At 36.8% G+C, this 15,086-nt stretch overlaps 1 protein-coding gene across 1 annotated transcript in view; it reads left to right on the top strand.

Annotated features, from left to right (window-relative positions):
- ETNK1 (ethanolamine kinase 1) overlaps positions 1-11,545 on the top strand; it is a 34,826-nt gene extending 23,281 nt beyond the window's left edge. The window contains exons 6-8 of the mRNA XM_068655162.1: positions 1,561-1,721; positions 3,036-3,109; positions 4,666-11,545. Of these exons, the coding sequence (XP_068511263.1) occupies positions 1,561-1,721; positions 3,036-3,109; positions 4,666-4,738 (308 nt within the window). The 3' untranslated portion in view covers positions 4,739-11,545. The remainder of the gene's footprint in view (positions 1-1,560; positions 1,722-3,035; positions 3,110-4,665) is intronic.
- Positions 11,546-15,086: the final 3,541 nt, after the last annotated feature.

The following is a 15,086-nucleotide window of genomic DNA, read 5'->3' as shown; positions in this document are numbered from 1 at the left end:
GAAAGTGCAGTATGGTGAAAATGGGAGCCTTAACTTACCTGTCATTGTTTCTCAAAATAAATCTTAAGTCCAGGTAACTTTTTAAATTTCAGAGTATATGCTTGATAATTTTAAGTATCTAGGAAATAAGTTCTTTACAAAATATATTTGAAAACTTTCAACTTATTTTGTCTGGGACCTCTGAGAGTCTGAGTACATCTTTGAAGAGCTAACTATGCTAAGAATACTCTACAAGCCTTTTTTTTGCCACTGAAGAAGAGTTGTTTCACCTTTCATATTCTCTATCCATCCAGTACAAATCTGAACTTTTTTTAAAGCTGTGTTTGAGTATATCTGACATGAGAAGGAGTTCTAAGTGCTAGGGGATTGCAGTGCCTGTAGGATTGCAGTGCTTGTAGAATAGAACTTAAGGTGACTTAGGTATGGAAATGTCATTGTAATGGCCACCAACAGCAGTAGCAGGTATGGCCATAACCATGTGACCATAAAGAATAACACTTATTTGTGGCATGCAATCTTCCAGTGAGGTTAAGCAACTTTCCCTGTGCAAGAGAGTGCTGCATACTTATGACCTCTTTACTGATACACCTGTACAGAAGATCTAATACTTCCTTAGTGCATTCTGCATGCTATCTCAAATTCAGTGCTTTCAGGATAGAGTGCTTCTATTGCATGTGCCTCATAATGGCATGTTTCGTGGCAAACATGCTTACTTTCTCAGGAGTATGTTTAGTATCTATTTTACTACATATACATGCAACTTAATCCTCTGGAAAGTAATACAGAGAGGAAAGGAGACCAAGAAGGTGTCTCAAAGGAAGAAGAAGCATGGCTAAGAATGGCTCTTCAAACGCAACGTGTTTTTAATCCTGCTTTGTGGATAGAATATATTTCCATGTCCTATGGCAATCGATAGTCAGTAAGAGTCAACTGTGATCTGGGTCTCAGAACTCCTGGCAGACTCTGAATGTGGTTGAGCATCTCCAGTATAGGTAGATTTGGAGCCACATGCCATGAAGAAGAACAGGAAAAAAGAGCGGTTATGAAGATAAGATTCGTAATTCTACCAACTCCCTGTAGAAGGGGAGGGGTAGACTTCTAATGAAGTTTTAGCCTTAAAAGCTTTTTTGTCAGCTTTATTGCTGACAATGTGTATGTATCTGGATTCAGCTTTAGATAATGTTGCATATAAGACCCTGGTTGACATGCATGGGAGGGTTTTGCTTTGCAGTGCAAACTTTTTTTCCAGAGGCTTCTCTCAAAGCCAAACTTGTTGAATTTCAAAACACTTTACAAGTGTAGAGTATGTTTGTGGCTGAGAACAGAGCATAAAACTTTCTTCTATGCTGAATGCTTTGTAATTCTTATGTGACAAACTCTTGCTGACTTGTAACTGATAAAATCAGGCCAAAGCAAAAGTAATGATGTTTGTCCGCATCAGTCTGTGTTTGTGCTGGCAGGGGGAGGGGATCGAGGGTGAGGGATGAGTAGTCCAGTTATGTGATTCTGATGTTCCTTTTTAGATACCTTAAGATTCTAATACTCGTTTTCTTTTTCTAGGAGTAAACGAAGTAGACTACAGCCTTTATCCCAACAGAGAATTACAGGAACAATGGCTGAGATCTTACCTTGAGGCCTACAAAGAATATAAAGGATTTGGCACAGAAGTTAGTGAAAAGGAAGTTGAAGTTCTATATGTTCAAGTCAATCAGTTTGCACTGGTAAATAACAGTCTTTGTGCTTGAATATATTCACTGCTGTAGAGAAGCTTACCTACTCTGTGGGAAATGTAATTGCTAATTTCTTAATGTGAGTGCTGTGGTATGTGCATGTATATATATATATATATATATATATATATAATATAAACACCTTCCTTAATCTGTTCTATGGAAGTTTGAGGCAGTGAGTATTAGAAAAGGAGATGAGATTTTAAGCAAGGATCGCTCTTGGCTGTTAATTGAACTGAGTCCCTGAGTTGGCAAGAGATTCCAGGGGGTCTGAGGCGATCTTTTCTTTGTAGCAGTAAGATGACAAAAAAAATCGTTAAGGGAACATATAAACTGAAATTGATAGTTGCTGGTGTAAAGCTCCAAACTGCTCACTATCAGACAAAGTTATCAAAACTTAGAGGTACAGGAAAGATCCACGCTTACCTATAATGATTGCTGTTTTGAGGTTTTTTCAGGCATGCATGCATCTTCTGTGCTTATAGTAAAGTGTTATATGCAAGCTCTAGGAAGTGGTTTAGGTTATTATTGTAGACAGTTATTAACTGAACAGAATTCTGAAGCATATCGCTTGTAACCTGGGTGGTCCAAAAATGTCTTCTACAAGGAGATTATCAAGCTCATGTCTGCTACATATATTTCAGATGAACTGTAGAACAAATATTTTAGCAGTTATATCTATTACCTATCATTCATGTAATCCATACTTCCAATCAGAAATTGAGCATAGGTCTCCAAGACTATGCATCTGGAGTAGTAAAGGAAGTATGGTTGGAGCAGATGACAAATTTGTGTAAATTCTGAGGAATTTAAGATCATGTCTTTGTCCAAGTTGGTATTGAAAGTGAGTTGTAGTTAAAATGGTTTAAGGGGGTAATCAGATTCAAAAGGAATTCTTTATATATGTTAGGTTGAGTAAATGTAGGATAGTAACTGCCGTAAGATGTTTAGTAAGCAACAAAAGAAGTAGTTCTATTTCTGTTTTTTAACATGAGGTATACAATTGCACAACAGTTTACTTAATAGATGACCTGTTGACCTGTCTCACAAATGCAGCATTAATTTTCTTGGAAAAGAAACATGGAGGAGAGTTGGGAGGCCAATGGATTTCCCTTGCCATTAATTTTATAATACTTGTTTACCAGTCTCTTTGGTAATGAGAGATCAACTAAGTTAACAAAAAGATTGGGATTTTTTTTGGAGTGTTCTTCTGTGGATAATTGTGTCTCAATGGGAGAATGCGCTTAAATACTTTTTATACTTTTTTATATAATAATAATCTTTACCTACTCTCTTTTCCTTTAGGCTTCCCACTTCTTTTGGGGATTGTGGGCTCTAATTCAAGCCAAGTATTCCACCATTGACTTTGATTTTTTAGGGTAAGTGTACTTGCTATATATATAATGGAATAAGTGGGATTGGAAGGGACTTGTGGGACCATCTAGTTCAGTATCCCAGCTATCAGAAACTGATGCGTGAGCAACAAAGCTGGTCTCTGTGATCATACTATCTCTTTTTAAAGAGAAAACAAGACAGTAAAAGCTGTTTGTCCTCCCCCCGCCTTCCCCCCCGTCTTGAACTTTTTACTTGTACCCCTCCAAGTTCTTGAACTTAATCATAGAATGGCTTAGTTGGAAGGGACCTCAAAGATCATCTAGTTCTAGGCAGGGGTGCCATCCACTAGACCAGGTTGTCCAAGGCCTCATCTAACCTGATCTTTAACACCTCCAGGGATGGGGCATCCACAACTTCTCTGGGCAACCTGTTTCAGTGTCTCACTGGCCTCATCTAATTTAAGTCTCCCTTCTTTTAGTTTAATACCATTCCCCCTCGTCCTGCCATTATCTGATTGAGCAAAAAATTCTCTGTATTTTTTATTATCCCCATTTAAGTATTGGCAATCTGTGATGAAGTCACCTCAGAGCTGTCTCTTAGGCTGAACATCCCCAGTTCTCTCAGCCTTTCTTCAGCCCTCTGATCAACGCGCCTTTGGGCTAAAATACATAGTATAACAGAGCAAGGAACTTACTCGAGGAGTAAATGTTTTTAAGCATTAACAGTTTTTATTGACAAGAGAAAAGCACAGAAACAGAGTTGGTCAATGTGGTACACTGTCTGTCAGGAGACCTACATTTCTAACTGCAGAAAATGAGAAATGGGGCTCTTGTACAGGAGAGCTTTTTACCATATGAAGTATTGATCATAGAAATTCCAAATTTTTTGAAAGAATCTACATAATGTCAATGAATCTTAAGTTCCATCTCCTGAGATACTGACTAATTGACTAATAGTTCTGTTTCAGGTAGATGTTGGCACTTTTTTTTAATGCTTACAGTGAGCAGAGGAATTTGAGTCTTTTGGAGACTCGGAGAAGTGATAAAGTTAATCACTTTGCTTGGCATGAGAGACTGCTTCGGTTTAGAATTTTTTTCTGTTAATGACTAAGACAGCTTACTATGCTTAGTTGTGCTATTGTAAATGATACAAATATGAATCTCTTCTGTGGCTTTGTGATTAGTTATTCCCAAGTAGAAGTACTTGTTAATAACCGCTAGATGGCACAAAAAATACAAGTAAAAAGCGCAGGTGATAGAACTCAAAAATGTTGCAGTTTTGAATAAAATGGCATTCTTGCAATGAACAAGATTAATCTTAGAATTGTAGCTGTCAATTGTTGGACAGTCTGTTAAGCATGAAAACACCACATCTGCAACCAAACCAGCATCTGTTTTGCAAACTTTAGCAAGCTGGGAGGGGTGGTGATAGAAGTACCATAATAAGGGTGCTCTATTCTTAATTTCTTCCTTTGGCAGCGGCTATGGGTTAGCATTGGGAATGGGTCTGGAATAGGTACACTTCTGAGTAGCCCTAGCGTTCCTGTTTCTGTGTGAGAAATTGTCTGCTCTTAACTTCAGATCTTTCTCCATTTGAATAGGTATGCAATTGTTCGTTTTAACCAGTATTTCAAAATGAAGCTGGAAGTCACGGCATTAACTCTTCCTGAGTAAAGAGGAATAAAGTTACCAAGTGGATAGACAACCCCTGAATCTTTTCTGAGAATGGATACTGGAAAAAAAGCTAAACATTTGTTGAAGTTCTGTAATGCTCACTTGGTGGTTCTTGCTTTATAAATAATGCCTCTAAACAGTCCTTCAATGTTAAATTTAATATGAAGAACATACGTACTGCTGTTGATATAAAAATGGATTAGAAACTTGCTAAATCTATAAAAAGTTGTAGAAATGGCAATTTAATCCTTTTTCGTAATTTAACATGTTGTATGTGAATTATTTATTATAAGTTTAACATGATTCCATTGCTGCTTTCATCAGTTTTTGTAAAAGTTGGGTGCAGACAGTGAAGTTGTTCCAAAGGATTTGTTTAACAGCTTATTTTATTGAGTTGCATTAACTTATATTAGAGATCTACACAGTCGGAGGATATTAACCTTTTAGATCTATACAGGCAAAATGTGACTGAGATACTGGTCCACTAGTATGTAGTAACTAGGGGAAAAGGTTAGGATGATTTTTTTTTTTTTTTTTTTTTAAAAAAAAAGTTAGCTTTCCATATTATGGTACTTATCTTTTGTATAAGAATCAACCTGGTTGCTGAAATGATAAAAAAAAAAAAAAAAAAAAAAATTTTTTTGGCTTTCCTTTCTGTGTGTTAAGCTGTAGAAATGTGAAAGTTCTGTGGCCATCAGATTATCTGAGACTCTGTACCATCAGTGTTAGATGGGAATGCACCATCTCTAACTTCTGTAGGAAAGCTGCTTGTTAAGTGTATTTTTTAAACAAAAGACCACTATTCCAAAATCTGTATTCCTTTTTGAAACTTGATTCAAAATTTGAACACTATTCTGGTCTCTGATGTGCTTCAGCAGTGTCTAATGGAATGGACTATTGAACTGAAGATCAGTGAACAGAGATCCTGTTGCACTGGGGAGCAAGACACTTAGGTTTACAGTTTGTGTATTGTTGATGTCTTTTCCTTCTGCTCTGTCACCTTCTAACCTCGGATTCTAGTCTTAAATGCTTGGTCCTGTAGTTGAAAATTCTGTATGTCTGTTTTTCTTCTGTGGCAGCAAATTATTTTTCAAAGTCTCCAGTCTGAAGGATAACATGAAAAAGTATGACTTGAACAATGGGGCTTTGATCATCACACACATCTCCTTATAGCTATTATACCAAGAATGGTCTGGATCACAAAATGTGAATAGAAAAGAAAATGTTTACTGAAGAAAACCGTATGTAAGTTTGAGTGGAAAAGAGGCTTTAAATCTGAAGCGGGGGGGGGAAAAAGAAACCCACAACAAAAATAAAACCCAACAAGGCGGTTTGGAGTTGGGCAGGCATATACTCAACTCTGGAAAAACTTTGCACTTTGGTCGCTTAAGTGCCCACATGTACAAAGTCTGTGTGTGTACATATACACATGCAAACACAAACTTACCTGAAGAGTAAATATTATGGGGGGTCTTTTGTAGAGACTCTGGCAAAGATATTTATTCAAAATTGCTTTATGACATGCTGTTATGTGTATGTGCATACACATTTAAATAACATATACATACACAGTGCTTTACAAAATTTTTGATTCAGGACAAAGTTAATGTGAATGAAAAATTTTCACCTTGAAAGACCATCTTGAATGGCATTCTGTTATTTTACAAAAGCTGTTTGTTTGTTTGTTTGTTTTCTCTTGTTTATATTCACCCCCGAATGTTTCCATTTTTTTATTTCCTTCAGTCAAAACCTTAAACTGCAGTACAAATGGGATAACTGGGATTTTTTTTGTAACTTGAAGTTGGGTAAACCTTTCTGTTAGCATTTTTTAGCTGAAGGCTACTATGCTGGACAAATTTTCTCGGTAGTGAAATAGAAGCATAGCTAAAATTAATGTATTTTCATTTATAGCAGATACTGAGGATGTTGCTAGAGCTCATAAAAGCACTGAAGACTCTCTTGTGTTCCATACTTTCTCCCTCTAGGCATGATTGAGATACTTCAAATAATACCCCGCTGTCTTGGTGTGTAGTCCCTTTAAGTTCAGCAAAATGTCTTTGGAAGTAAGGTTGATAAAAAAAAATTTAGGACTTGATTACTATTCTTCAGATGCTGGCTTTGTTTCTGGTGATGTTGCTTTGTGTTTGTAAATTACGTGAAAGAGGCTGTGAAGTTCACTTGCTCTTGGGAAATCCACCACTTGACAGATCCTGTCTAACTTTCCCAACAGCTGGCAATCCACATTCCCTTTTCAAGTACCAGCTCTATTTAAGTTTGGAGTTAATGTATCTTTTTTTTTCAGTAATATTTTGTTTATATAGCTCAAGTAGCAATAACTGTAGGAGTGGAAACTTGCTTCTGCAGAACCAAAGCTCTTCATGAGTGCAGCTCAATCTCATTATTGTGGAGCTGTCAAGTTCCACTGAATCCCATGAAAGCACTTTCAAGCAGATAGTAAATACTGCATGCTTTTTCTGAGCCACTTTGAAGAAGCACAAGGATTATCGCAGGTTAGTGGTCAACTTTGCAGTACTGATAGAGGCTTTCATTTTGCATGTTGAAGTTCATTTTATACACTTAAATACTGCTTTGCATCAGCTTTCTCTCAAGACAAGTACAGATTAAAACAATTCCTGGTAAAAGTTCTGAGAAAATACTGTAAACTATTTCTGAAAATGAAATGCCAGTTACCTTGATTCTTGTTCCACATCATATTTAGCCAGTAGCACTCAGATATTCTCACTTGCAAAGGAATATTTACAGACTCGTTAAGTTTGAAGCAGTAGTTTGCAAAAGTATTGCAAATTATAAGGTAGCTTGAAACTGTGAATACAGGACATTCTGAATGTAAGTTAGGTACTAAAGCACCAAACTAGAGAACATGTACTTGTTTCAATTAGTTTTTCTAGTTTTTCTCAGTCTCTTAATAGCAATTTAAGATGTTTGAAGGAGGACAAAAAAAAAAAAGAAAGATAAAAAGACTGAGCTCTAGAAACATCCTGTAAGTAGTTTTGACTGTGACTTGCCAAGAAGATATTCTGTTGCCTTTATGTTAAGCTAAGGGCATGAATGCCAAAATCAATAATTCTTACTGTAGTTAGACCTACATTGTAAATATAAAGAGGATTATTAATAATGGCATTCTTGCATAAATAGCATCAAGTCAATAGACCATAGTGGCCTGGTTGCTTTTGTAAAGCAGAATAGTGTGAATTTTTTTCTTCTCATTTCTGCAGTCAGATCTGGCTAATCAGTGCTTAATTTCTTAGGTCATTAAAGATTTATGAATAACTAATCTGTTCTCTTATAATTTTAAATTCCTTCATTTACACTTGATTTGCATTTAAAAAGGAATTACCAAATTTGCATTAACCTGGTCTGACTGTATATGTATATACAACAGTGTAAATAACCATTTGTAAATTAGTGTGAATTGTACTGTACCTTGCTTTTATGGACTTGTGAATTGCATTGTATTCTCTCCTATTTTGTAGAAATTTTGATGTAAAGAAGAAATCTAACTGTGTGCTGACTTCTTTTGTTAAAATGACCTGTAACAGAGCATAATACTTTTTTGTTCGCGTATAGCCTTGGGCACCCAGTGTCTTTTGTTTTTCCCCTGTTGGCTTTTTAACATCTTGCTCTTGGGAATGATTCTGGGAATAAAGTAATTGATACTAAAATAAAAAGAAAGTCTAATAGCGCAAACAATATCAGAGGTACATGTAAGTACCTATGGTATACAGAAGGCTGTTCAAATGTTTACTTAAAATTCCAAAAATTTCTTATACATTCTTGAATGCTGGTGACTTCTAAACATAAGCATGTTGAATTGAAGTACTCCTAAGTGTGCGCTCCTGTGGTGACAGCGATTGAGTTAGTTGTGATAGAAGTCTCCTAACTTAAATGTTTTTGGTGGATATAGACTTATAGGATTAGTTGCTAACTTGTAAATGCTTATAATAACCCTCCAGATCACTCAGATAGTTCTGCCAGTCATTTTTCTCCACGCTAGAACTATTGGTAGTCCCTTTAGACTATTTGAAACTTATCTGAGGAGGTATTCTTCCTGTGTGCACTGCGCTCCCTCCACAACCCCCAAACCGTAGTTTGTTGGGGGAAATGTGAATATAAAAGCTTCCTTTCCATACTTAATCATTAATACTTACTTTTTGACTACAATTGTTCTACTTTATCGGTATATGACTTCTCATCAGAATTATTTTGTGTAAAGTCCCTTGCTGAAGAGGCCTTTGATCTTGAAGTGAGGCATAGTCTAATTGTCCTCAAATACCCAATTGTATTTTGTTACTGTTGCCTTTCACTGTCAGTTTTGAACTACATAGTGTGCTTCAAGATGTTAGTCTGTTCTTGTCACTGTTGTATTTTAAAAATTCTGCTGGAAAACGCCAGTGTGCAAATCTCATTGTCCATCTGACAAATCGATTTTGATACGGTTTGTACATTGTCAGCTCTACCTGCACCAGATGTAAGGTACACATGCTTATCGGTGTTGACATTTACCATTACTGAGGTCCTTGGAACTGAGTTTGTCATAGAAGCGTTAGTTGAGAGGCAGGGTGGGCTCAGTAAGTACAAGTAAAAAGAAAGTTCACATGGGAATTAGAGCTTCAGCTTTTCATGTGGCAAAGTATTGAGTATGTTTATTGCATGGTTTAAGGACAAGAACAAACTGGGAAAGTTTGTTTCACAGTTCAGATTTTTTCTAAAATATTTGCTAGCTAGCAAAAGCTTACACTTTTTTTTTTTTTTTAATTCCTGCCAAAAGGAGTCTTATAATAGGGTAATTGCTTTTCTAATTGAAGAAAACTTTTCTATAACCAATGAGAATATAATCTCTGGCTTGGGGTAGTCTTCCTGTAGTTTATAGAGGAGGCTGGCCACATCCTATCTGTTTATTTTAGGTAGCTGTCTATTCTTGACATGTTTTAACGTTCTTGTTCTTAAATGCCTTTTGAGGTGTGCTTATATGATTACTCAACTACTGGAATTACCTACTGGCTCTTATCTCTTCCACACCTGCCAGGTTGTAACTATTGTAGCAGAACCAGAAGGCTTTTGATCAAATCTACAGGTAATGTCAGGCTGGTGCTGAGCAGTGTTGTAGCTGACTCCCCCCTTTTTTATTACTGTAGGTTACATGCTGATTGTTTTCATTAGATATAAAAGATAAAAAGCCATGACCTTTGGTCTTGTGCAAGGCAGGTCTTTTGTTAGCCAGCCACATAAGTTAAAGGAACTCTTGGCAGTGAGAAACCATGCAAACCTAGATAGGCATGTCAGAATAAACCAACTTCTTTGTGGCCTTTAGATCCCTGGACTGGAAAGGAAGACATGCAAATTGTATGTGCCATTTGCATGGAGTTGCGTTAAGTGATGTGAAACATTGCAAAAAGCATTGATTAATTTTTATAGTGACTTTTCCAAGCGATCTGTACAGTTTGTTGCCTTGACTAGAAACCAGTCAATTTAGGGGATGGAAAGGGAAGAGACATTGTAAAAGATAACCTCTATCTTAAGATCTGTGTGCAGCTCATTAATTTGCAACACTTCAAGTGTGTTTTGGGTTGGGCTTTTTCACTTATTTAACAGTGTATGTGGTTTTCTGTATGAGATTCTTTAATAATCAGTATCCTCCTTAAATAGATTATAAAAACTGACTGGAATAGGCCTGAAGTCTGACCTTAGACCACGTGGCCAGACTTTACCAGGTTAACAAATTTCTGATACAAGATTTTATACAAGTTGTTTCTGTAGCATCTGAAAAATTGTTGAACACCTGTCTCAGGTTCCCTATTGTGTGGAATTTTAATATGCGCAGCTCCCAAAAATGTTTGATTTTTATGCTCATGGACCTAGGGAAAATCTAGTGGGAATTAAAAGCTGTGCAAACGGTTAGAAAGCACATGTTACTGGAAATCTAACGAAGTTTAAAAATAAATGTTGAAATACATTCAGGTACTGCACTAGCCTATTGTTGTTGAATTAAAACAGCATTTTTCTGTTAAGTATTTTTTTCTATATAGCATAGATCTGTGCAAAACACAAGGTGAAAGACCATGGAAGAGAGACATTAAAGTGTAACATAAAATGCCATAAAATGCAGAGGAAATTGGTAAAAATATTTCTTAGCTTTTGGTGAAAGTAACTTTTAATTTATCAAGAAAAGGTAGGTATCAAGTGTGACAGACTTTTTTCCTTTTTTTTTTTTTTTTTTGGTACAAATGTTGTTCCTAACATGTTGTATCTCAAATACAATCTGCAGTAGTCAGTAACGCTGCTTTGTACACAAGTGCTTTGAATAGTCTCAGCACCGAGAATGTATCCAATCTTTAATATGACTTAAAAGCTAGATTCATTGGTTCTGTCTCAAGCCTCTTAATCCAGCTATCTAAAACCCTTTAAATACTTGCAGAAACAGGGCCATAGCATATTAGGGATATATTCCTTTGTGTCTTTTTTCACTGCATATTTTCCAGTGTTCTTTTAAACATGAATCAATTTATGTGCTGTGAATAAAATAAGTTCAGTTTAAAAAGCAACCTTTGATCATCTTCCAGCACTGTCAAACTCCCTGTAAGCCCCCATGACCCTTCTTGTATGTTGTGGAGTTTAGATGCATCATTTATCCATTGGAGTGAACTGTATTTCTTTTGAACTAAATGTTACTGAAGCTATATTATAAGGCCTTCTACCACTGATTAAATGAAGTAATGTACCTTTCAAAGAGATTTATATTGTGTAAATAATTTCAAACTGCAACAATAAAGTTTGTTTCTAACTGCACTGTTAGCATATTCTGTGATGCTTTTGCTTTCCACAGATTTGAAAACACTTTCTTTGGAATACTTCAGAGTTCTTAAAGGCTTTTGACTTCTGTTAAGATGCATACTTCTTTCTGGGATTAACAATGAATCTGAAAGTGAAGTGCTTTGAGCAGCCAGTAGTTGGCTTGCATGGAGTTGACTCCTGACACTTTTGCATATTAAATAGTCATGGTCACTTACTAAGTTCTCATATCTGGAAGGCAGGAAGTAGATGGAACATGACTGTCAGTGGGGGTCACTACTGAGGAATTGGGAGAGGAGAAAAAAAAAAGTTGGGGCTGCTACAGAGTTATATTTGTGCACAATAAGGGCTTTATTCTCTACATGGAACCTGCCTTCTAAGCTCTGTGTCCAGTGCTAGGGGCACGATATTAGCTGCATGGGTGTTAACTAGAATGTAACAGGTATTAGTAAAACTCTGCTTCTTCCATCTTGTTTGTACAACTGAAGACAATGATTTCACCAAGATACTCATCCGACTTGGGCTTGAGTTACCTTGAGTGAGTTGATAGAGGATTCTTTGAGTCAGCCCTCCATGATGTTTCAGTCCTTATCACTGAAAACAGGTCTTTGCTGCATACACTACAAAATAGTGTGTTTTTTGTTCATCATGGGCACAACTTGAGTTACTGGAGCATATGTGTATATACTCTGTGTGTATCTGAAGGGATGAATGGAACAATCAAGTTTTGCTGATGTGAAAGTACATCAGTCTTCAGGCTTGAGGGAAAGCGTTGACCCAGCATTTTATGAGACTCAAGCTCTATGCATTTTTCCTTTAAATAGGTGTTATATATAGTAATTCTTAATTTGCAAGGCCTCCACCTTCTAACTAACTGATTGTGACTATTTCAGCAACAGAAAACACAGCAATTGTCTGTATGCACAACCGCAGTCTGAGATTCTCATGTACTCTAACTGTTGCTGGCTATCACTGACCTAAACATGTGGTTTATTCACATTTGGCTTAATATGTGAAGTACTAATTATGCTACAGGATGGGTAAAACTGTGAATTGTTTTTCAGTTTAGAAGAAAATACGCATACAGTGACAGGAGATCTAGGGCTACTTGCTGCTTAGAATCAAGAGCCAATGTTTCTTTGGTGTCTCTGCCTTGTTTTTACAGAAAATGCAGAGCAAGCTCTTGCTGAGCTAGAAGTCGTTAGGAAGTAATAAAGAGTTTTTTGAAGGTCAGTCAAGAATATACAGTCTTGAGCAGGGCATTTTCCTCAAGATACAAGATCAAACTACAGATGTGTTAGGGAGAAAGCAATGGTGTATGTAGTGGACTTCAATACATTATGTATTGAAGTGTTATCTATATAAAATCTGCACCCATAGGAACAAAAATATTCCTTGAGTGAATTCAAAACAGCCCACTTACTATTAAATTTTAGGTTTATAATGGATTTATTAAATAGAAGCCCTTACTCCCATTAACACAGCAGAGTCAAGCTGCACAAGAGCTCACTGGAATCTTTTATGCATGTCAACGTGTGAATCCTACTGACAGGCTCCATTCAGAACCTGCACTTGTTACTGAATGGGCAGGGATAGCTCTTTTCTCTTTTAAGTCCCATAGTGTGCTTTTATTGCTTGCAAGTAAGGGCAAAAACATTTATTTCATCAGAAACTAGCTTTGAGATGGGAAGTGTGACCCTTTTCTTGTATACTTTTGAAAGTCTTCCTTGAGGCTCTGTACTTAGGCTACTAACCATGACTTGTTTCCTTCCCATCTCCTGCTAACGTTCCCTACAATTAGTCTGCAGTTCATCCTTATCCTCGTCTCTTGCAATGCAATTTAGAATAAAGCTACTTGTCAGTTTTTTAAATTTTTAGGAGTATGAAAAGAGCAGTGCATGGAAGTGTTCAAATGCTAGCAGTTATTTAAGAGGCCAAAGGTGGTGTCTACTTAAAATAACTTCAAAACTAACTGGGGCAAGTCAGAAGCACAGCTCTTTTTTGCAGTTATTTTCTGTTGATACTTTTATTTCTTTGTGCCCTGTGAAATGGAACTGGATGACAGACTCCAGCACTTACCCGCAGGTGGCAATGGAGCTGCAGACTGTCTCATTGTTCAAGAAGCTTTTCGAGACAGCTTATTTTTGTAGTACAGCATGTCATACATTGAGTTAAACAGGAAAAAGGGTATTCTTTTATCTCTCAATGAGTTGCAGCCAAGATCTGTAATTGCCTTGCTCTTAATGTTGCGTAACTGTTAGCAAGACTCAAGCCAAGCATTAATGAATTTCATCAGAACTTCATTTTTTAATGAGCATCATTAATCGTTAGTCATGCGTGCTGCAACCTACACTTCTCTAAAGTGGGGGTTTGCCAATCATGTTGCATTATAAAAACAGCAGCATATTTTCCCCAGATTTTGTCAGTAAAATAGCAACATGAAAAGACTACAAAGGGAGGGAGACAAAAAACAAACAAACAAACAAACAAAACAAAACAAAGACAAATAAACAAACAAAAAACCCAACAACAAAACTACAACTCATTTATTTGAACTTTTAAATACTTGAGATGCTCTCTGCAAGTTGGCCTGCAGTTCCAGTTTGTGAGCAGCTGGTGCTGCCCTGCTTTCTTCTATCTGGGTGGTGATAATACCTCGTCAGCTCTTGTGAGAGCCGGTAGGGGTCTCACATTCCAAACTTAAGAGTAGTACCAAATCCTGATGTTGATCTGGCCTCTTGGATGGATTCATGGGGCCTCCTCTGGCCCTTGTTATAAACTTCCGTAAGTTTTTAAGGCAAAACTTCTTTTTCAGGCTTGGAAAAATGACGACTAGCAATCCACTGTCCAGTGTTTATTCCTTCGGATTACACAACTGGAAGTGCCTAAAGGATACAGAAGGATTGTGTGCTTCCTGACTGCCCGGAGCACTTGTCCAGATTTAGCAATTCATATAACCTGTTGGTGGCGATGCTTTATCTGCACCGAACAATCTTGCAGTTTCATACTTCCTCTATAACCAAGTGGAACTGACTAGCTTGTAGAAGTGGGTGAATTAAGTCATCATGCCGATGTCACTGTTAGAGCTTTATGAGTTACAAAAGTTTTTCCCTGTTGCATATACTAGAGGGAGTATGTGTGATTGTAGCTCTAGCTCATATAGTACAATATCGCACCACAGGTGCTGTTTAGCACCAAGATTTCAGAAGCAGGTTAAAGCAAACAAAAGTAATCAAATTGTCTAATAATTCCCCACAATAAGGGAAAAGTTTTTTCTGCATCTTGTGTCTTAGACCAAGAAAATGTATTACTCTAACCTTAATCAGTCTGAATACAAACATTGAATACAAACATATTCATTCTCTGATGAATAAATCAGAGATTTGCTGCAGATAATCAGTTTGCAGCAGAGAAGAAAAAAAAAAAAGACATCCTTATGAAGCTGTCATATTCACTTTATTGTTTTCCTGTCATATGTTATCAAAAGCAGTTGTGATTTTGCATGTTTTTGTCTGGATGTGCCACTGGAGATACAGCG

The sequence above is a fragment of the Anas acuta genome, chromosome 1 (genome assembly GCF_963932015.1).
Source record: "Anas acuta chromosome 1, bAnaAcu1.1, whole genome shotgun sequence".
In the NCBI taxonomy this organism is placed as follows: domain Eukaryota; kingdom Metazoa; phylum Chordata; class Aves; order Anseriformes; family Anatidae; genus Anas; species Anas acuta.
The sequence above is the reverse complement of the archived record's forward strand: the minus strand, read 5'-3'. Positions and strand labels throughout refer to the sequence as shown.